General features: G+C 39.0%; 1 protein-coding gene across 1 annotated transcript; it reads right to left on the bottom strand.

Annotated features, from left to right (window-relative positions):
• Positions 1 to 299: 299 nt before the first annotated feature.
• LOC149199813 (disease resistance protein Roq1-like) lies at positions 300 to 4109 on the bottom strand. Its single transcript, XM_089402537.1, has 4 exons — positions 3323 to 4109; positions 2103 to 3192; positions 1586 to 1966; positions 300 to 1446 (listed from the first exon to the last, which is right to left on the bottom strand). The coding sequence occupies exons 1-4, from the start codon at positions 3850 to 3852 to the stop codon at positions 496 to 498; spliced, it is 2952 nt and encodes a 983-aa protein (XP_089258663.1). The 5' UTR covers positions 3853 to 4109; the 3' UTR covers positions 300 to 495.
• Between the last annotated feature and the right edge of the window lie 18849 nt (positions 4110 to 22958).

Genomic DNA, 22958 nt, shown 5'->3' with positions numbered 1-22958 from the left:
ACGAAACCTATGCTTTTATTACTTATGCTAAATTTCTTTCCAATTAATTATTTGTATTTATATTAATACTGAAATATGTTTTTTAAAGATTAAATACATTTTTTTATATATGGGAAAAGAAGTTTTAAATAAAAACGTCGAAATAAATTAATTTAATTTAAAAGTATTATTCTAATTAATTTTATTAAAAAAATATTTTAATCAGAAAAAATATTATTAATGTTATAATTTTAATATTTAAAATTAAAAAGCATATAAATAATTGTCAAATTTAATAGAAATCATTTTAATAAAAACACTCAACTAAAATGGTTTTTAAATATAAAATTTTAAAAAACATACAGAAAAACTTCTTCACTGCACCAAGCTGCGGAAGGTATCTGGCAGCCTCTCTCCAATTTCATGCACCCCAGCACGTCCAAGCTCTGGAGGTTCGTCAAGCTGCCGAAAGAATCTGGCAGCCTCTCCAATTTGTAGCACTCACTCACGTTTAAGCTAGAGGTTCGTCAATCTGCCCAAGGAATCTGGCAGCCTCTCCAACTTCTCGCACCCACGCATGTCCAAGCTGTGGAGGTTCGTCAAGCTGCCCAAGGAATCTGGCAGCCTCTCCAACTTCTCGCACCCACGCAGGTCCAAGCTGTGGAGGTTCGTCAAGCTGCCCAAGGAATCTGGCAGCCTCTCCAACTTCTCGCACCCACGCAGGTCCAAGCTGTGGAGGTTCGTCAAGCTGCCGAAGGAATCTGGCAGCCTCTCCAACTTCTCGCACCGATACAGGTCCAAGCTGTGGAGGTTCGTCAAGCTGCCTAAGGAATCTGGCAGCCTCTCCAACTTCTTGCACCAACCCATGTCCAAGCTGTGGAGGTTCGTCAAGCTGCCGAAGGAATCTTGCAGCCTCTCCAACTTCTTGCACCAAACCAGGTCCAACCTGTAGAGGTTCGTCAAGCTGCCGAAGGAATCTGGCAGCCTCTCCAACTTCTCGCACCAACCCATGTCCAAGCTGTGGAGGTTCGTCAAGCTGCCGAAGGAATCTGGCAGCCTCTCCCACTTCTTGCACCCAACCAGGCCCAAGCTGTGGAGGTTCGTCAAGCTGCCGAAGGAATCTGGCAGCCTATCCAACTTCTCGCACCAATCCAGGGCCAAGCTGTGGAGGTTCGTCAAGCTGCCGAAGGAATCTGGCAGCCTCTCCAACTTCTCGCACCCACGCAGGTCCAAGCTGTGGAGGTTCGTCAAGCTATCGAAGGAATCTGGCAGCCTCTCCAACTTCTTGGACCAAACCAGGTCCAAGCTGTGGAGGTTCCTCAATTTACCAAAAGAGTTTGGTAATTTAGCAAAAGAGGAGGAATGAATGACGATCCTTTCCAGGTGCTCCAGCTGCCCTATGGACTTGGGAATGCTGGAGAGGCAGCTCGCATTAATTATCTCTAATTCCTGCAACTGCAAAGGTGCCTGCAAGACCAAGCTTTTAGAATGTAAGAAAGATATATATGATTCTCGTGAGGAAAACCGTCAGAAATCATTGGAGACCCTGTTATACAATATCAATAGCGACTGACCACACACTTTAACTCAAACAGTTTAGATTTACCTGCCATTTGCCTTGCCATAATGTTTCCAATACACCCCCCTCCACTCTCAAAACCCTTAAATTCTTAGTTGTAATCCACGAAGGTATGCACTTGTAGGGACAATCACGCCAGGAAAGCCATATGAGATTTGGCGAGCGCACCCGCAAAATACGATCCAAAAGATCCCCTTGAGTCTCAACAAGTTGGAAATTCATGACATCAAAACCATGAAAACGATAACGTTTATTGGACAGTGTATTGCGAAGCTTCAATATCACGCTGTTCCCCAACATTTGGTGACTCCACCATTGGTACCATGCCAACATTTGTGACCTCCTCTCCAATCGTTCGATGCTATCCCCTTGAGGAAGCATTCTGATTCCGCGTGCTTCCATTATAACCTGTTCATGCGGATGCTTGCTATGGTTAAATTTAATTATTTTGAAAATGTAAACCGATGGAGAAGTTGAGAACTGTATACAGATTTCTATGGAAAAAATATAACTATGTTAAAAGTTTGAATGGTTGAGGACTTACAGATGATTGCTGGTGCAGCCAATCATTAATGTTCCCGGTGGGACGCCAAAGACGGCGCGGGAATTCAGTCTCTGCAATTTCTCTTCCCAAATCACGGAGGTGATCATGCATATGTATAACATCTTTATCGTCTACTTTTGCAAGGCATTTGAGCTGTAAATTTTTAAACCCCAGCGAGCCTTCCCACCTTGACGCGTTCCATACTGTTATGGCACCATTTTTGTTTTTTCCTATGAAAAAACAGGCTATATCTAAAAATATCTGTTGTTCCTCATGGCTAAGTTCATCATAACTAATTTTTAATTTAATTTTTATCTCATTGGGAAGTTCTAATCGGCGAAGTATGGCCTCCCAATGAGATTTGTCGTTATATCCAGAGAGAAGTGACCCAAACACTACTAACGATAGGGGCAATCCATCACATGCCATTAGAAACTTCTTTACCAGTTTATCAAATTCGGGGTGTGGATATGGCTGACAGAAGGCATATGAGCAAAAGAGTTCTTGCGAATGTTGGTAAGGAAGGCCTGTTAACCTATACATAGATGACTCTTTCACCCCTGACCTCACTAGGACACCTTCATCCCTAGATGTAATCAAAATTAAGCTATCCTTATGTAAGACATTTATAGCCGGTAAAAGGGCATTTACCTGGTTCACATGATCTATGTCATCTAAAATTAAAAATATTTTAGAAGATGAGAGAAGTTGTCTAACCATCTCTGTACCTTGATGAATGTTGTCTATTTGCCGATCAACACTAAACAAATCCTTCAAAAGTTGACTCTGCAACAAATGTAATGAGATTCTTGCATTTTCTCTTACGTCTGATAAAAAGCAAGAATTATTATACTGTGATTTCTTTCTATTGAAAAACTCTATGGCCAAAGTTGTCTTGCCGACTCCGCCTAAGCCGACTATGCCCACGACCTGAACTTCTCCGGTGTGTTGCTGTGCTAATACTGTAGTTTCAAAATCTTCAATTTTGTCATCTAGACCAGTGGGATTCTTGGCCCCATACAACTGAGTCTTTTCGGCCATTAATTCCACCACACGTTTGACGACCTCATCTAGCAACAGACCCTCGTCGCTGGTCATTCAAATGAAAACCAAATAAATAAGCAATTGAAACCATAGCCAAAACATCATACACATGTTATAACGAATTCATTTACACGTTATATATATTGTATCCATAGAGAAGGAGTTGAATGTCTCACCCGTTAAACTTGCGTTCCAAATCAAAGCCACTTGTGTCTGCAACAGTAGAAAGAGCATTTCTCCATTTTTTAAGAATGTCAGAGTCATATCGTGGCTTCTCTTCATCAGTTTGAGGGTCGACCGTTTTCTTCATCTGGAGTTCGTTGAAGGCCTTAGCATACTCTCCTTTTGTCCACCTGAGGTGAGCAGGGTCGACATGGTAGAATATAGGAACAATAGGAGCCTTGGACTCCAACATGAGAGAGAGTTCATGCAGACACCATTCGGAATACGCATAAGTGGGAGAGAAGATGGCCACATGGACCGAGGCACTTCGAATAGTGTCGACTATTTGGGAAGGAAAATTGGATCCCACTTCCAATTCTTCTTGGTCTAAAAAGGGCCTGCATCCATGTATAAGAAGACGACGGTAGAGATAACTAGCGAAGGTCTTCTTGGTGTCGGGGCCACGGTGGTTGATAAACACACCGTGGCTGCTGCTGTTGATGGGATCAGCAGCAGAGGAAGAGGAGGCGCCAGAAGCGTCCATCGTAGTTGCAGGAATCAATTTGAATTTCAGAGTGGTTTTTGGGAACCGAGGATGGAGGCGTTGGGTATGTGAATGCCAAATGGTTATAGAAATAGAAATAGAAAGTGGGAAACTCTGAAAGCCGAAGCCACTGAGACGCCAAATGCGAGGGTGGAGATAAATTCAAGAGCCTACCAGAAAATGTGGAGAGGATCGTAAGGGGAGAAAATTTGGGAGTGCGGAGATGTATAGATCTTCGTTCTGCCAGATGCTTGCACCACCACCGCATTTAGCAGGGAAAAAAATAGAATATTTTAACTTTAACACAGCAGTGGTAGGCGCACACATGAACCGCGTGGAATTTCATGTCTTGTGCGTGGGATCCACACGGTTGATGGTTTACAGCGAATCTTTCTTTCTTGCGCGTGGGGTCCACACCGTTAATGGTTTACAGCGAATCTCCCTCTTTGAGTGTGGGGGTGCACACTGGTTCAACTTTCATGTTTTTTCCCTAAACTTACACAATAATCTCAATGCGTGGGGCTTAACTTTCTGGTGTGTTTCCGAGAATTAACTTTGGCCATACTCTCTTTCCGTGAGGTCCACAATGGTTTAACTTTCCTGTTTTCTTGAAATAACTTTGACTTTCCTCTCTTTGCGTGTGGCGTCCACAGTGATTTGTCTGGAAGAGGGAATTTTCACATCACTTTATTGCAGGTAATGAAACTTTGACACGTATCTTCCATTCAAAAGGAAAGATGTCACCTCCACCTTTAACATTTCCAGAGGTATATGGCATGATCGAGAGGAAAGCTAACCTCCTGAAATGGCCAACTGTAAAGCTGATACTCTGCATGCAAGAAAAGCTGGACCTCGTAAAATGGCCAACTGTAAAAGCAGACATGGAATTGACGTTCCACTAACTCAGGTCAGTTTCTCCCCATTTATCTTCTTTTTATGTGTTAAAGCCTGCAAAACGATCACTTGCCGACACGTGTAACGGACCGAACCAGCATTAAGTGATATCGTCGTTGCCTTTGAACAGCCTTGTATTATAGTCAAATGAAAATTAAAAATGCCATAGTCTAATCATCCTGTAAATTTGTTCCAAAAATAATGGAAATTTCAGTGAAATTTTGATAAAATTTTATATGAATTTTTGTATATCTAGATTACAGCCGTTAAATTTCAAGGTTTTGGGTACTCTCATTTGTATATCTAAATTATAGTTATCAAATTCTAAAATTTTAAATAGTTGGAAAAAAATATGATTTAAATACTGCCACTGCTAAATATGTTGAAATGGTAAGTTTTAAATTGATTGCATGCTAAATTTGTTGAAATTGTAATTTTTAAATTGATTGCATGCTTATGAGTTGTTTCTTACTGTTGTGAAATGCAAAGCAATAAGATTTTTATTATATTACATACAATTTAAAAGATATGTAATTACATTTTTCTTTTTCTTTTTTTTAACCCCACTACTCAATATTATTATATTATAATCCTTATATAAATTATTTTATTTTTTAGTTCCAGAAGTTATTGATTCATTCATTTTGGAACCAAAACTATTTGATCTTTATATAACACTCCTACATTTTTATTAATTAAATAAGTTGTTGTTTGAGACTCGTAGCAAACAAGCAAGTGTTAGACACTTATCCTCTTGTCATGATTTCGGTTATGGTGTGTTATTGAGATTAGTTATTAAAGTGCAAGAAAACTTGGAAATTGAATCAATGGTTTTCATATTGTATTAATGTGTACACATTGTACATCATTTTTTTGAGTAGATATCTTAATAGAGTTGATTTCATTTTCCAATTTATGTCTCCTACAATGTTATCAAAGCATGGTTAATCTACTTTGTCAAATAGAATAAGTCACTAGTTTTGTGGCCATCCAAAGCATTGGGCAAGAGATCTTGGAGGAGATTCTTTGTCAACACATTGTGGTAGAACGAGCCTATCTTTGACTCCTCGTTCCTCGTTGTGCATGTTGGACACTGGAGTATTCAAACAGAACGAGATGGTCAAGTGTGACTTCCAGTGAAAAGGTATGTGGTCGTCGCATTGTTCATCAGGTATGTGGGGTTGCAATGAGTGCCCTCTTGCCCCTGATTTCCATTAAATAATCGGTCATGACATCACAACGAAATGTTTTTGGATCTACAAATGTTTCTTTTCATATCAGCTTACTTCTATTCGGCACTAAATGAAATGTAGTAACATCTGTTTGAATAGTTTTCCCACTCAGCTATGCGTGTGTAATTTCGATATAAATGATAGTGCTTGTGTGTCTTCATTATTATCTTTGTCTGGCCAGTGATGGACCAAAAGTAGAAAGAGGCATTGTTATGACCATTCAATTTATTATAGTTCTTTTTTGTCTCGATTATTCTGAAGATGATGGTCAACCCTACCTTTTCTATCATTTGATCAGTCAAATTGAGATGTTGTCATAAAAATTTCTGCATTAAAAATGTTCTATGTGTTGAAGGAAGACCGAGCACTGGAGATTTCATTTTGTCATTGCACTGCAGTGTTGAAAAATTGTTCTGAATCAATTTCTTGAGCCCACACCCTCTACCAGTTAAGTTCAGAGACAATAAGTCTGGTGTGTATGGTGGTTAATTCTATACAAGAAGGTGACAAAAGCCAATGTGGTATGTAGTTTCCATCGTCTTTAGTTCATGTAATAAGCCAAAGCTATAATTTTGAGGTATTATGAAGAAGCCCGATATTATGAGTTGTGGCTTTGAAGAAGGACGTTCTTCCATGGGATTGTGGTGGATTTGCGGTTGTTAAACCAAGATTGGGTACCCAGTGCGATGGAAGGAGAAGGTATTGTCTACCAATGCCACAAATTCGCCCGGACGATAGATTTCTTGACGAAATCTAGTAATTTTTTTTTCAAAAATCAGAATGTTGGAGTGTTTGAATCCTTTTTTTTATGGTGAAAAGGGATTCAGCACCATCAAGAACCCGTAGGGCACCCAAAATCCTGAATTTTGACAGTTGTAACCCAGATTTTCAAAAACTTTTGCTAGATTTTGTCATATTCTAGCCGAAATTTCCATTATATTCTGGGCTAAATTGTGGGCTATTTAGACTATGCTAGGAAAAAGTAAGGGTAAAAATTACTGAGTTTGACCACATGCAAATATCACATGGTTCCCCAAAATAATAACCAATAGTTCCCCATATTGCTAGCTAAGCTTCAAAGAAACGGGAATTTATTTGATAATAGGAATATATGTTATGTGCAAGTTGTTTCTTATACCCAGGTCTACCTACCCAGGCCTACCCAAGTCTACCTAGGTCTACCCACGTCTACCTAAGTTTAGTCTGTTGGAATTGTAGAGGTTACCCTTGGAGGAGGGGACCTGGGTTAGGGCCTATTGCGGAAGGTAGAGACATAATTTGTCTCACAGAAACTCATGAGCATGATGGTTCCAAAACTCCTGTGTTTTACGGTTATTTGAAGTTGGTAGTTTGGAATAAGGTAGCAAAAAATGGCAAAGGGTATGGGGGAATACTAGTTTTAGTGAAAGAAAAAGAAGGCTAACACATTCCGTTAATTAAAGAATATGCAAATAATAAATATTTGTGGTTGAAAATATCAGAGAATGAGAATCACATAAGAATTGCAACATGTTATTTTGCCCCTCAAGTCTCAAAAACTTACAAAAATAAGGTGCTTGATAGCAAGGATCCGTATGTATCTTTAAAACAATATATTTGTATGTACTCTCAGCAGGGAGAAGTTCTTTTAGTGGGAGATTTCAATGCTAGAACAACAAATAATAAAGCTAACATTATTTGTTGCAAAGATGATAACAATCCTATTTGGCTCACTGAAGAGGATAATCCCCAGTGGGTGAGGTGTTCAGAAGATGACAAAGTTAGCAATCATTTTGGAGAGGAGTTGCTTACACTCTGTGGGGATTTCAACTTAATTATTTGAAATTGTCTAGATAGATGGAAAAGGTATGGGAACTTCACTTGCAACACATACAATGGGGCAAGTGTTGTGGACTATGTGATGTGTTCACAAAAATTGATAGAAAAGATAGACGAAGTTAGTATTGGAGAGCATATTTGGGACTTAAATCATACCATAAACCAATTTATATAAGGTTATCATGGTTAGAAGAAAGGGAGCATAGGAGGAAAACCCAATGCTCTCGACAATCACTATCAAGGAGAAAAATTCTTCTAACGCAATAAAATTGTACTATATTCAAGACAATGTTAGAGAGATTGATTCGGAAGGATAAAACTAGTTTCAAAAGTTTCAACAGTCATGAGTTAACAAATATAATTCAAAGTGCACTTGAGAAGTGCAAAAGAGCAAAAAATAGGAAATTAGAATCAAATTGTTTTCCTGTATATGCTTGGTTTGATGAGGAATGCAAAATGGCAAGGAGAACCTTGAAAAAGGCATGAAAGGAGAAGATGAATGTAAAGTTATATAAGAAGATACTAAAAAGGAAAAAAGATGAATTCATGCAAACAAGGAGAGAAGAGTTAATATATTTAAGCAAGAATAATCCAAAGCTTTTCTGGCAGAAACTACAACCAAGGAAGAAGCAAATTGAAAAGAATATTATAGCCAATCATTGGTTTGAATATGCAAGGGAGAATGGAATTAACACAAATTCAATGCTCTTCACATTACAGGAGGTGGAGAATGGAATTAAGAATTTGAAAACAGGAAAGGAAAAGGACTTGGTTGAACTTCAAGCAAAGTATCTAAAATGGGGAATGAACGCTCTTGCACCGCACATCATGGAAATATTCAACAACATCATTCAGCAAGGATTCCCAAGAGACTGGACAACTAGCCTAGAAATACCCCTTTCTAAAAGTGGAGACATTAATAAGCCATCCAACTATAGAACAATTATGATCAATCCTTTGTTTGCAAAGCTTTTTGGCAGCATGGTAGAAGACAAAATTAGTAAGTGGAAAGAAGTAAAAGAAAAGAGGGCAAGAGGACAAGTGGGTTTTAGGCCGAAACATTCTACAATAGATCATGGTATCATGTTGAGACACATTGTTGAAAAGGTTTGGGAGGACAAAGAAGAAGTATTTTTCTACTTTGTTGACTTCAAAAAAGCATTTGACACAATCCCTAAGGATAAGTTGTGGCGTATAATGGAAACTTGAAATTCTTGTGCATTATAGAGCCGCTATCCATAGAATTTATGAAGAAGTGAAAATCAAAATTAGAACCTCAGCAGGTATTTCAGAAAGCTTGAGAAGTGACATTGAAGTCAAGCAAGGTTTCCCTCTATCCCCTACTCTTTTTGGCCTATATATTGATAAATTGGAAGAGTGACTAAATCTACAAGGTGGAGATGGTGTTCGGTTGGGGGAGTTTGTGATAAAGATTATTTTATATGCTGATGATATTGTATTGATTTCTAAATCAGCCCATGTATTGCAAATGCAATTATATTCCCTTGAGATATTTTGTAGAGCAGTGGGGATGCACTAGCAAGACCAAAATAATGGTTTTTTCTAATAAAAGGAAGCAAAGTGAGCATAATTTTTTCTTTCAAGACAACATTCTTAAAGAAGTAAATGAGTACAAGTACCTTGGGATTGATTTCAATAACAAACTCAATTAGGAGGATTGCAAAAAGAAGAGAATTTTAGGAGGGTGGAAAGCATTATATGCTCTTCAAAACAGATGTAGAGAGGCAGAGTTATGGGATTGGAAAACGATTAAAGTGCTTTTTGGACTCGTAGTTTTTCCAGTGATGCTATATGGGTGTGAATTGTGGGCTAGCAGCACTCCTATCTCAGAATGGAAACAAATTGAGAAAATCCAAAAACGCTTAATCATGAGCAAATTCAAAATAAAAAGTTCAGTACCTTATGAGATAATGTTGAGTGAAACAGGAGAAACTCACATTGAAGTAATTTCTGTGGTGTGGGTCATAAGATATCTAAAAATAATTGAGAAAATGAGAGTAGGTAGATGGCTTAATGTTATATTCAATGAAGGCATGAGTGAAAGAAATAAAACATGGATGAAACAAAACTACACATGGATGCAAAAATGGAATATCTACCTCAATTCCTGTCCCACAAATAGCAAGGATCTAAAGGATTTTGTTATGGAAAAGTTTTGTAAAAATGTATGGGGAAAAGAGTTGGGTAGAAAGAATAAATATTACATTGAGGAATTCAACCCTTGATCTAAAACAAAAAGAGTTCATTGGAGCTAGCATTTCGTGTAGGGAAAAGGTTATTATTGCTCAATTAAGGACCAACTCACATCAACTTCAGTGTGAAACAGGACGGTGGAAAAGGCCTAAAGAAGCTTGGGAAGAATGGGTGTGTACATTTTGCACGTCTGGGGCTGTGGAATCGGAAAAACATTTCATTTTGGAATGTGATGCATTCAAAGACATCAAAGAAAGTTATAAGAACATATTAGCATCAATTTCTTGGCATAGTGTTTTTAGCGAGGGGATTGTTGGAAGGTTGGGTCAGCTCATCATCAATTTGATTCGGAAAAGGATTGAATTGCAAAAAGCCAAAAATAGAGAACTAATGGTCTCATAGACTATTTTTAGTCTCGTGGACCTTAAAATATCATTTCATTTTACAATTTAAAAGATAAGTAAATTGTAATTGCGCCAAGAGGCGCATTATACAACATGTTTAAGTATGTCACGTCTCTAATAAAATAATAATAATAATAAATAAAAAATTAATGTCAGCCCAAAACAAAAATGAAAATAACCATATAAATAAAAAAACTACAATACAATTCAACACAAAGAATGAAAATCCTACTCCAAAATCTTTTAATATTTCTTTTAATTAAATATTTGTAAAATGAATGAAAAGCCATATCCTATGGATCTATTAAAATCTTTAAAGACATAAATATTTTGAGTCAAAGTTGTAATTTTCTATGGATATATTACAATTTTTAAAGACATAAATCTTTATAGTCAAAGTTGTAAAATTTGAAAATATTAATTTGATGTAGTTTTATTATAAATTTTGTTATCATGCCATGTAAAATGCATCATTAAATTTAATATTAATATTAAATTTAATATTAATATTAATATATTATTGAGTTGAGATGCTCATTCTACAACCCAGTGTGAAGACTATGTGTGTAACAACCCAAAGTGATAGTTGAATTACCAATAATTACATTTACATTTACACTTATAATTACATTTACATTTTTCATGTGGAAATTAGAAGAACTTATGTTAACATTTAAGTAATGTTATTTTATTAAGTAGTGAAATCTTAGAACTCTTAAGGGAAGACCAGTAAACAAACTCTAACCTCCATACAGTTAGAAGAAAACAGTTACACCCCTCTCTCCTGGAGATAAAAGAGGTTCTCAATGGAAAGAAAGGGTTTCTGTTTTTCATTGTGGAGAAAGAGGAGAAAAGAGACATGGAAACATTGGTAGAATATTGCCAATCAGAGTGATCCTGAGCTGGTGAGAACCAGTGGATAGACTCTGTTAAAAAGATTAGAAAGGACATAATGGACTGAGGTCTTGAGGTCTTCCATTAGAATATAGTTGTTATCTATTGTCTGGAGCAGCAGCTTAGGGGGAAGAAGTGGACACAATTTCCCTTCTCAAGGTTGGGAGGAACAGTCTCAGCCCCGTGGAATTTGAGAGATTGAAAACTTACAGATAAGTATTTGTGCATGTAGATTTATTTAACTAGGAATTGGATCTTACGGTTTGCGAATGAAATATGATGGATGTAATTTTTGTTGTTTAGAAGATACCACCGTGGAAGTCATGTTGTTGGAAACTCAAGAAACAATAGTTAGTCAGGAGGATTGTATTGTAACAACAATCATAGAAAAGCTTAGACGCTTGTAGATGGAAAATGAAAATTTACATGGTGTAGTCAAATTTATGATCTTACTTGTTCTTTTTACTTCTTAAAGGTAAATGAATCTATGCTTGTATATTTAACTGTAACCCGTGGAAGACAAATCATAGACCGAAACAATAGGATTGAAACAAGCATTTAACTTAATTACAAGTTTTTCTAAGTTCTTGAATTGGTTATCAAATCAAACTGTACATGGGCTGGAAGTTAAATGAAACTGAATCGAAACTTGCAAAGAACTTGTCTCAGTCCTTGACTGAGGTAATTATTTCAATGGTATCAATTCCGTGAACATGTCCTGTTGACCCAAAATCATGGGGATTAAACTCTGACCTTAAGTGTAGGGGAGAGAAGACTGGATACCTTATACAATAAGGTAGGGATAAACAATAATAATCTTAGTTCGAGAAGCTCGAAGAGGGAGGTCGGATCTCTACGGAGCGTTAGAAAAAATTAATTCGGAGGCCCGAAAAGATTTCCGCAGAAACTAAGAACAACCCCGATGAAGGAATAATTAAAGAAATGAATAGATATAAAACCTCATACCAATCACAACAACATAGGAAATACACAGAGAAATGAAATAAATAGAATCCAGATAATATATTTACAATATTAATCCTGGACGGGTTTCATTCTTTAACACGAATACAAAATTCTGAAATATGATCTGTACTCTGAACAAGAAGGAAGTGAGGGAGTTGAGACCAGGGTTGCCAAAATGATTCGGCCGTCGGTCAGGTCTCCCTCTTTACTAATTCATCTAATAGTATTAAATGTACAAAAGAGTATAGAAATAAATCTCAAGAGTATGGCCATGAATTTCAAGCAAAAACAAGAATACCACATAGAACTTTTATATCTTAAGATTCCACAAACACACGGTATATTCGACCATGAAATCAATCGTAACAACCTCCATAAGAAGCAAATGATTCGAGTATTAAAGAGGTAATTATATTAGCTACTTTAGCTTTAAGTAAAATCCAAAAATACCATGGTTCCTCCATAGTGGAGAGGCGATAAAACTACAACAAAACTAATTAAATTACCAAGAAACCCCATGGTGTAATAGTAGCAGAAACTCGAGGAACTTCAAGATATATTTAACCATTTTCTCCCTGCTACTAGTTGAAGTTGTATATGCTTCAATGAACAAATGGGGAGCACCTGCAATAGGACAAAAAACAATTAGTGCAACTCGGGAAAGGGATTTGTCAAATTGAAATTAACAAACCTATATATAATCTTATGCCATTTCAATGTGCTTGCAAGGGTTTGGAAACCCCGTGGTCACCTGAAGAAGGGGAAGGAGTTGATGGTGGAACCGAACGCGAACCCTACACAAAGATACATAGCAGACAAGAGAATTAGTGCATTAATGTGTAATGAAATAGTAGGTATGTAGGTGGGTTAACGATTTCTCAAAAAAGAGATACCTGGAAGCACTTGGTGACGAAGAGCAGTGAAGAAATACGTTGCCACTTGCGCCATCGAACCAACAACCATTTGGGGGTGAATCCAAAAAAAATAATCCCTGCCATAGTCCAAGAAAAGGTTAGATGAGGGTGTAACAAATGCTTGCTCTAGGTAAACAACAGATAAAAGAAAAACCCCATCTGCACAAAGGTTTACCAACATGGTTTGGAGGGTTTCGGGTGGTGAGAGGTAACGACTGTGGAGACTTGCCGGGAGGTTGCAGAGTGCGACAAAAGAGGTGAAAATGAGGCTACTGTGAGGTGGAGGGAATGAGGGTTGGTTACCCTAACCAACCACAGAATAATCTAGACCACACGATAAAGGACCCCAATATTAATGCTGAGGAATGGCCCATCTGTCTTCCGCTTCAACCAACAGGTATCATTGATTGCTAGGTTTGAGAGACTTCTCGTCGGTATGCTGCCATGCCTTAGTGTTATCGGGAAATCTAGTGTCTATGCAGAGCTGCTAGTCCCACTAAGACGGGTAGCTATCTTAGAAACAAACAGATTAAAGTTACTTTCATTTTCCTTTATGAGAAGTAGATAGGAGAGGAGCAAAGAATACCAACCTCAATCTTTCGCTCGGTTCCTCGCTTGTTCCTTCTCCTCACTGACAGATCTTTGCCGCTCTTTCCTTGACCACTCCGCTTCAAAGAGTACCTGTAAAGTCAAAGCAGCATAATACCTTCAAAGTGTAGAGATCTACAATCATAAACAATATAGGACCAGATATATATTGACCACACAAATGCATATATAATCAGACATACAAGAATGTGGAGGAAAACTTGAATAGCTTTATTGATGTAAAGATTAGAAGAGAGGATTACAACCCATTGATCTGACCCAGCGTCATCCTCCCAGCATGAAAGCCCTTCTTCACCTCATGAAAAGCTTAGACCACCCAACACTATGATATTCCACCAGGAAATGAACAACACTTCCTTACAAGATACAAAATTCCAGCCTCTGGATCTCTGGGATGAGGGATCCATATATAGATGATTGCAGGGGGGTGAGTCGGCTTCTGGGATTTTGATTAGTGTCTTCTCTCTGATAGTTCTTGGTTCCGCTTAGAGATTCATGACCTCTTACTCATCCCTGGGTGAATTCAGAGAGGCAAGTGTCACAGGAGAAGTTTCTAGAAGATTCCATGATCATCCACCTTGCAAACTGTCTCTGCCATTTGTCCACTCTCGCCCATCACACCCTACAAAAGGGATTTCCAATATGCATCGCATTTTTTGCACTGGGAAGGTGAGATGCATCGCACCCTAAGCACTGAGCAATCTGTATGGTCCAGTTTTGACCAGTTCTGAGTAGTTTTCTGTGGAGAACTTATGGGAGATGATGTAATCAGCTGACCTTGTTCCTTTAGGGCATGAAGCAACACTTTTAGGGACTCAGAAGCCCTTGGTTTATGGACATGTATGATTGGGGTTGCAGTGCCCAAAAATGTCTATAACAGTTGCCCCCTAAAGCATGAGGTCGAAAATCTTTTGATGTCGGGTGAAATGCTTTATCATGAGGATCCGAGGTTTTTCGAACTGGAAGGCGACTTGTAATAAGATACAATACAATAAATTATCTTCATAACATTTTCATGATCTAGCTAAGGCGGGCATTCCCATGCTCAGCTTTATAAATTCATTTTCATGTACATAGGACAGACAACCGTCTGTGTGGCAGACTGATGATTCTGATAGAGCCATCATCCTTTGATTCAGATGATCATCTGTGCAGCAATGATGTACATTTGATGTCTTTATTTTCCTGAATATATCGCAGCCCGGATGGATGAAACTAGATCCGGGGTCTTCAAACTCGTCCAATCTTCACCCGAAGTACAAGTCGATCCATGTGAAAAATGTTTTGGAGTCGAACATGGAAAGACATCGCCTGATTACCAGCCAATGATGTAAGTTGTTAACAGGTGCAAGAGGAATCACCGATAATGATGATGACCCTCAAGGTACTACAATACAATTCGCGTGGTGTGAAAATGGGACTTGGCATCAAACACCACGCAAAATCTCTTGGTCAAAGGCCATTGATGTAAACCTGTCATCGGAAGTGAGAAACTTGCCATTGAGGCATGCAAGCTTCAAAGTACTGAAAGGGTTGTTCCTAGGTCGACTTCTTGGATAATGAGTTGATGTCGACAAGAAGTGACCCGTTGTAGGAGGGCCTTAATGAATCCCACATCTACGACATGGAACGGAGCAAATGATTTTGTGGAGGTGAAAACGATCTGATGATATAGGGTTCAGGGTGGCGGTCATGAAAGAATGAAGCGTGAAGGTATTGTAGCGGGTGAGACACAAGCTGGGTTGGTGAATTCTCTGATCGACTTCTCTTGAACATATCGGCGACACTGAAATGGATTGGTAGCGTTAACCCCAAAGATGGATGGTACGGTGGACCAATGGTAGTATGACCGGTGAACGGAATAACCCAACCCGACTCAATCATGGTGATGGAGTGAAAGTGTCATGTTCAAGAGCGACTCGCTACCAATAAAGTTTCTTCAAGTTTTCTTCCCAAATTTTCCCCAGTCATTGCTGACCAGTACCTCTTTATTTTTATCAAGCTTGAGGAGGATAACATATGCTTGTTCTATAATTTGCCCTTTGGGCAAACCCGTCGCTATGTTTTAACGAGCCTAGCGACAGTGAAACTCGTTCTTGTCTCTATGGACAAGTTTGTCGCTATTGGTTTTAATGAGTTTAACGACAAAGACAACTCGGTCCTTTTTCAATTTTAGAGAGTCTGAAAAGGGATGGAAAGGAAACTCCAGTAATCCTTTTTCGTCATATAATCCCTTAAGTCCGAAAAAGTATAAAATAATACGAAAGGGATGAATTTTCGATAGTTTTAACGAGCCAAACAAGACAAGCGCTCGATCTTTTTGTGTAATAATCCCTCAGGTCCAAAAAGATTAAAATCTAGAGGAGGGATAGCACTCTCGGTAGCTTTAACGAGCTGGAGAGGCCAATTGCTCGGCAATCTTTTCATATTTTACGAGTCAGATGAAAAGAGCTTAAAGGAGACTCGTTTTTTGAGGAACGAGTGATATTTTCGGGTAGCTGCTAATTCCAGGTAAGGTTTGGAATTTTCCAATCACGGCAGTGTCACAAGGATGGCTAACAGAATCACTCGTCGCAGTTGTTCCTCAAAAAGGTAAACAATCAAATGGAGGCGTATGATCGGCTAAAACAGAGTGGAGGTGATGGTAAGAACACGACCAGGGCTCAAAAAGCTGATGATAATGCATTCACAATGGTTATTTACTGGAGGTTGGTTCATTTTTTAATGAGCTTAAACTTCGGGGGAACATTTGTTCATTGCTTAGGTTTAATTTTTAACGAGCTTGAACTTCGCATAAAAACTGCTCGTGCCAGTCGCATAATAAGGATGTCTCATCGATAGGTTCAATTTTTAAGGAGCTTGCACCATTCGAAACTTTGCTCTGTATCCTTTCATTATGCAAGTTAGGAACGACCAATCCTACAAGTTTAAAGGGTTGAGAATCTACAAACTAAGAAAATAAATGGTCGCTCTGCACTTGCATGCAAAAAGGTTTGCATGCCCCAGGTATAGTGAAGTAGAGTTTCCAGATTGCCCTTCAATTTGCAGACAAAACATTTGTTCTATCGGGAAAGGCTTACCTTCTAACGGAGGTATCTTATTCCAGTCTAATTCCATCTTCCCATACAGACGGGTGTCAGACCAGTCATATATCCTTCGCGGAAACCTACCCTATACCCAAAGTTTCCCTGCCGAAGCAGACCAGGGCGCATGCCCCCTGGGTTTCAGTCATGGCCACCGAATTACTCGCGTTCTTCAGGTGGACGGACTGGAGATTGATGAGACATTCCTTACGTGAAAAGACCAGTTAGGGATGGCATTTGACTATTAGCTATGTGTGAGCCGGGGAATGAAAGTTGGTCTACGAGCTGGACCACTCGGCCTTCATGCGGAAAACACATTACTCGAAAGAGTGAGGAGACAATGGCTCCCATGCTATAAATATAGTCACACCCAAGGAGCAGATTATAATCTAAAGGTCCTTGGACTACCATTACGTTTAGATACACGGTTTTCCCTCTCAAAGTTATAGGCAAACTTGGAAGGATCCCTAACGGTCGACTGGTTCCTTTGTTGAAGCCTGTTAGATTTCGCATCTCAGGCAGAAGCGATGGCGAACCAAGCGCTTTCCAAGCAGTTGAGGAAAGGATACTCACAGAAGCCCCTTCATCTATGATGGTACCGACCATGACCATTCTGTAAGTTTGTACAATGATTCAGAATGGTACATTAGATGGTAAACGAGGTCTGCCTAGTAGATTCCAATCGAAGGAAACGACTAGGTTGCTCAGAGGTGGGACCGAATAAACGACCGGATATGACCTTGACGAACTTCCTTCCTGCGATAAAGGAATGGGTAGATTGCCCCCATGTTCATCGGAGTTTGTGTTTACGAAAAAAATTTGAACGGTGTCATTCTCATTCTCTTCGGTGACCGTATCATCTGAAGATGGACCTTCTGAAGACAAGACGGGTCGACTGCCACCTCAACCTTTTGACTTTCGTCTGGTATGGATTCAGAGGGTTTATCTTCAATGATAGATGCTTCGACCGACCACAAAGTTGTGTCAGTCAGATTTTCAACTAGCGATGGACTCGGCAAGAGTTTCTTGTACCCAGGAGGAAGCCGTAGCGGTGAAGCAGGACGGTTATCCAAGACTCTTTTAGCTTCGTCCAGGAAGGGACAACGGTGGACGACATGATTGCCTTCACACAGTTTGCAAGGAAATTTACATTTTCCTTTCTGTCCAGAGACTTCGTTTTCACTAGTTGACGGTGTACCCTCAACATGATCGTCAGAGGTTGATGGCACTGAATTGTGCAAACGAGGAGACCAATCCCTTAAGATAAGAGGGATGCAAGGACAATCTCGATGATAGTGGTCCCCTTTGCAAATGACACATGAAGATTTAGGTTTGGACGGTGCAGTGTGTGGATTTTCGCTAGATGATGCACGGTTGCCCCTTTTTGCCTTTGGCTCCTTCTTCTTCTTCTCCTTCTCCTTCCCTTTATTCTTCTTCTCAGTTACTTGGTTTTTAGCTTTACCAACTTCACCAAGCGAAGAGGAAGGAGGGGAGGGAGAAACAAGTGAAGCAGAAGGTTTGGGGGTAACTCTAGTATCATCTAGTTGCTGGCTCGATTGCTCAGGAATCGTGGTGGTTTGAACGACAGAGGTCGAGAAGAGCCATACTGGCAAGCCGATTGTCAATCCTGGGAAGGACAATGTGGCCATATGAGGTGCACCAACATCTCCCCAAGAGGAGAAAGGACTAGGATTTCCCCCAAGGGGAAATCCTTGGTTGGTGGACTCCATTTTTCTCAACCTAAGACCAACAAGGGAACAGTGACGTTATTCTGATTAAAATAAATTTTAGACGCTTTGACACAACTTGCTTTTTCAATTTTTAAGAGTCAAGAAAAAGCTAAAGATGACTCTAGTCGCCTTCGATTTTTAATGAGCCTGAAGTGACAAGTGCTCAGATGGACCTTTTCCTTTAAGGAGTCTAAAAAGGAACGAAAGAGACTACTCTGGAAATCTAGACAGAGGGATTACCAAACCAATCGCAAAACTGCAGAATACTTTTTACGGTACGAAAGTCAATCTTCCCGAATGCTGTGTTCAGTGCATTGCGATCGATAGGGCGGCAGACACGGCTTCCTAAGGATAAAGGATATAGCCTATTATGGTCTCCCAATATATACTCGACGGTACGTGGGAGCACAAGTCTGTACTGGCACTTGTCATCTCAAAGAGGAGGAATCACCCAACCTACGATGAAAGCGATAGTTACCAGGCTTTACGACGCCGAATACGTCTCTAGCCTAGACTTCTAAATGTTGTGCGTTAGGTTCCAAAGCATTTTTATGTTCATTGAATTTATTTTACAGTTGATCTTTCTTAAGAATTTTTCCTTTCAGGTTCACCACGTGATGTAGATATACAATTCCTAAAATGCAATCTAAGATGATAAACAATCGTTTAATCTTCTTTTTGCAATGAAAATCCTAGCTACTAAGGAAAGAGAAGCGGGATTCTTTCAACATAGAGCAGAGAGCACACACTAGATGCACTGTCCTAAATCAAAATCAACAAGAAGTCTAAATGCAAATGCACATGCATGTATTTGTTTCGCTTTCTTAATGTGTGAATGACAAAAAGAATGCTAAGTACAAATCTGAATCGTTTCAAGCGACAGTACTAACGATTTTCTTTTCAAAAGACGAAAGGAAGATAATGACGACACTTTGCGATTTTGAATTGAAAACTGCTTTCGACACTTGAAAAACTATTAATTCAAATCAAATACAAGAGTAACAGTGTAATCGACCATCAAGAATAGTAGGATTCTTTTCTTTGACTGAAAACGACGACAGTTTGATTACGCTACTTCTTTGTAAAGGAGAACTGTAAATGGCGAACAATACATAAAAAAAATTTACAGTTCTTTGTACTATGGAGGCTGAATCATGCAAAGGAAGGGAGTTTCCACAGTGGTATACTGATCACAGACAGCAAAACTCCTGAATAAAGCTGAAGAGAGTGAACAAAAAACCAAAATCTGGAAGCAGAAGAGGTCTTATCTGATCATCGCACCTGTAACACAGGGAAAGAGCGATGCATCCCACCTACTGCACATGGGAGGTGCGATGCATCCAGATTCCCAAGAGGAGAAGGTGCGATGGTCCAGGGATGAGACTTCAACTTGGTTCTTGGTCACAGTTTGCAGCTTAGTTCAGGGATTTAGGCCGAGCTAATGATAGTCAGTAAATACAAATCACAGGGGCTGATCTAATGAGGCTACTTGAGCCACCACCAGGGCAATTAGGATGTTTGCAAATCAATTGTTCAGTTTATAAACAAAACCCGGAGATAGACTGAAGTAGCATTGATCTACTTTGCACTTGCATAGCAAATGCAGTTCGAAGGCTAGCTGGCTTGACTTCAGGCTCCGTCTGTAAGTTTATAAAGCAAACAAATATAGACAAGAAAACAAGCTATTTGCTCCCCAGTGGAGTCGCCATTTTGTTATCGGGAAATCTAGTGTCTATGCAGAGCTGCTAGTCCCACTAAGACGAGTAGCTATCTTAGAAACAAACATATTAAAGTTACTTTCATTTTCCTTTATGAGAAGTAGATAGGAGAGGAGCAAAGAATACCAACCTCAATCTTTCGCTCGGTTCCTCACTTGTTCCTTCTCCTCACTGACAGATCTTTGCCGTTCTTTCCTTGACCACTCCGCTTCAAAGAGTACCTGTAAAGTCAAAGCAGCATAATACCTTCAAAGTGCAGAGATCTATAATCATAAACAATATAGGACCAGATATATATTGACCACACAAATGCATATATAATCAGACATACAAGAATGTGGAGGAAAACTTGAATAGCTTTATTGATGTAAATATTAGAAGAGAGGATTACAACCCATTGATCTGACCCAGCGTCATCCTCCCAGCATGAAAGCCCTTCTTCACCTCATGAAAAGCTTAGACCACCCAACACTATGATATTCCACCAGGAAACCAACAACACTTCCTTACAAGATAAAAAATTCCAGCCTCTGGATCTCTGGGATGAGGGATCCATATATAGATGATTGCAGGGGGGTGAGTCAGCTTCTGGGATTTTGATTAGTGTCTTCTCTCTGATAGTTCTTGGTTCCACTTGGAGATTCATGACCTCTTACTCATCCCTGGGTGAATTCAGAGAGGCAAGTGTCACAGGAGAAGTTTCTGGAAGATTCCATGATCATCCACCTTGCAAACTGTCTCTGCCATTTGTCCACTCTCGCCCATCGCACCCTACAGAAGGGCTTTCCAGTATGCATCGCACTTTTTGCACTGGGCAGGTGAGATGCATCGCACCCTAAGCACTGAGCAATCTGTATGGTCTAGTTTTGACCAGTTCTGAGTAGTCTTCTGTGGAGAACTTCTGGGAGATGATGTAATCAGCTGACCTTGTTCCTTTAGGGCATGAAGCAACACTTTTAGGGACTCAGAAGCCCTTGGTTTATGGACATGTATGATTGGGGTTGCAGTGCCCAAAAATGTCTATAACACTTAGTTAAGGCGGTATTAAACCATGGCCTTGTTATGTTTATTATATGTACCTTAAACTGTACGAAACAATACCTTTATAAACCTTTGCCATATGATGTGTAATTAAGAAGAAAATTCCTTTATGGAGAATGGTCATAACCTTATCCGTGCAATGCTACTTAAATAATCCATAATATTGAGAATAGTTTGGTAAGAACCTTAGGCTACTGTGTGATGGAGGGAATGAGAGTTGGTTACCCCAACCAACCATGAAACAATCCAAACCACATGATAAAGGACCGCAAGGTCAACGCTCAGGAATGGCCCATTTGTCATTCACTTCAATCGGTAGGTATCGGTGATCGTTGGGTTCGAGAGACTTCCTGTCAATATGATGCCATGCCTTAGTTAAAGAAGTATTAAACCATGACCCTATTATGTTTATTATGTGTACCTTAAACCATACGAAACAATACCTTTATAAACCTTTTCCATATGATGTGTAATTAAGAAGAAAATCCCATTATGGAGAACGCTCATAACCTTATCCGTGCAATGTTAATTAAAGAATCCATAATATTGAGAATAGTTTGGTAAGAACCTTAGCAATGGTAATTATTTTTTTTATGTCAAATAGAAAAGGTTGTATAACATGTTACAAGTGGTATTAGAGTGCAAATCTCAATACTATAGCATAAATGGGCAATGATGATAACAGTAAATGTTTTGAATTGTTCAAAGAGAATGAAGTAATAAGGTATACATACTAGGATGATGAGAGGATCTGGAGGCCGAGGAACATGCTCGATTCTGAATCCTGATACGAATCTAGAAGTATGTGTGTAGAACATCAACATCAAACAAATATGTTGCTTGAAACTGTTTAGCAACTGCAAGCTGAGATGGTGCAAATGAGGACAGATAATGAAAGGTTAATGCAAGAGCAGGAAAGAATTCTTAAGAGCCTCCCAAATAAAAAAAAAATATTGAACCTGTCGACCCAGTACTAAGCATAGAACTCGGGACGAAGAAGAACATCAATATCCAAGTGAAAATACTCTGGAAGGGAGCCATACCCAAAAATTTGACAGAAATATTATGGACCATGAGGAAGAATAGGGTAAAGTGTCAAAACCCAAGAAGACTAAGAAATCGAAACTGGAACTGCAAGGAGAATTTAGAAAAATTAAAGATTCATTCTTCGTTGGGGAGGCAGAGGAAGCTGCAGAAGCTAGGATCATTAATATGAACAAATATTTCCAAGTTTATGAATATGTCAATCACCTTATGGCTAGACTAGACATATATCAACTTCAAGGTAAGGTTGTTGAAAATAGCAACAAGAAATGCTAAAAATAGAAATGTTATAAATAGCATTGCTATAGATAGCATTTCAGGATATATTCCAATTTTAATCTATCCTTGAATTAAAATTCGAGTTTAGTCTCACCATTTGTTTGAGAAATAATTAATTAATTCATCTTGAGTTAATTAGTTGGAGAAATTCAAAGATGAAGTCTTTGTGAAGACATGCAACAGTTATCCCTTTGATTGAGGAAGTTATCCCTTAATTAAACAGATAAGGATGAGTTGTATTTGAGTTGTAATTAGTTAGATAAGTT

Source organism: Pinus tabuliformis, chromosome 2_1 (genome assembly GCF_031772625.1).
Source record: "Pinus tabuliformis cultivar Carrire ecotype Pingquan chromosome 2_1, CPIR1, whole genome shotgun sequence".
In the NCBI taxonomy this organism is placed as follows: domain Eukaryota; kingdom Viridiplantae; phylum Streptophyta; class Pinopsida; order Pinales; family Pinaceae; genus Pinus; species Pinus tabuliformis.
This window is presented reverse-complemented; position numbering and strand designations above follow the sequence as displayed.

Excerpts from the sequence above, each read along its gene's own strand:
- LOC149199813 (XM_089402537.1), bottom strand. The coding sequence starts at position 3,852 with ATGGACGCTTCTGGCGCCTCCTCTTCCTCTGCTGCTGATCCCATCAAC. Across the intron at positions 3,193-3,322 it reads TTGGAACGCAAGTTTAACGG|CGACGAGGGTCTGTTGCTAG; the intron begins GTGAGACATTCA and ends TTGAATGACCAG. Across the intron at positions 1,967-2,102 it reads GGCTGCACCAGCAATCATCT|GTTATAATGGAAGCACGCGG; the intron begins GTAAGTCCTCAA and ends CCGCATGAACAG.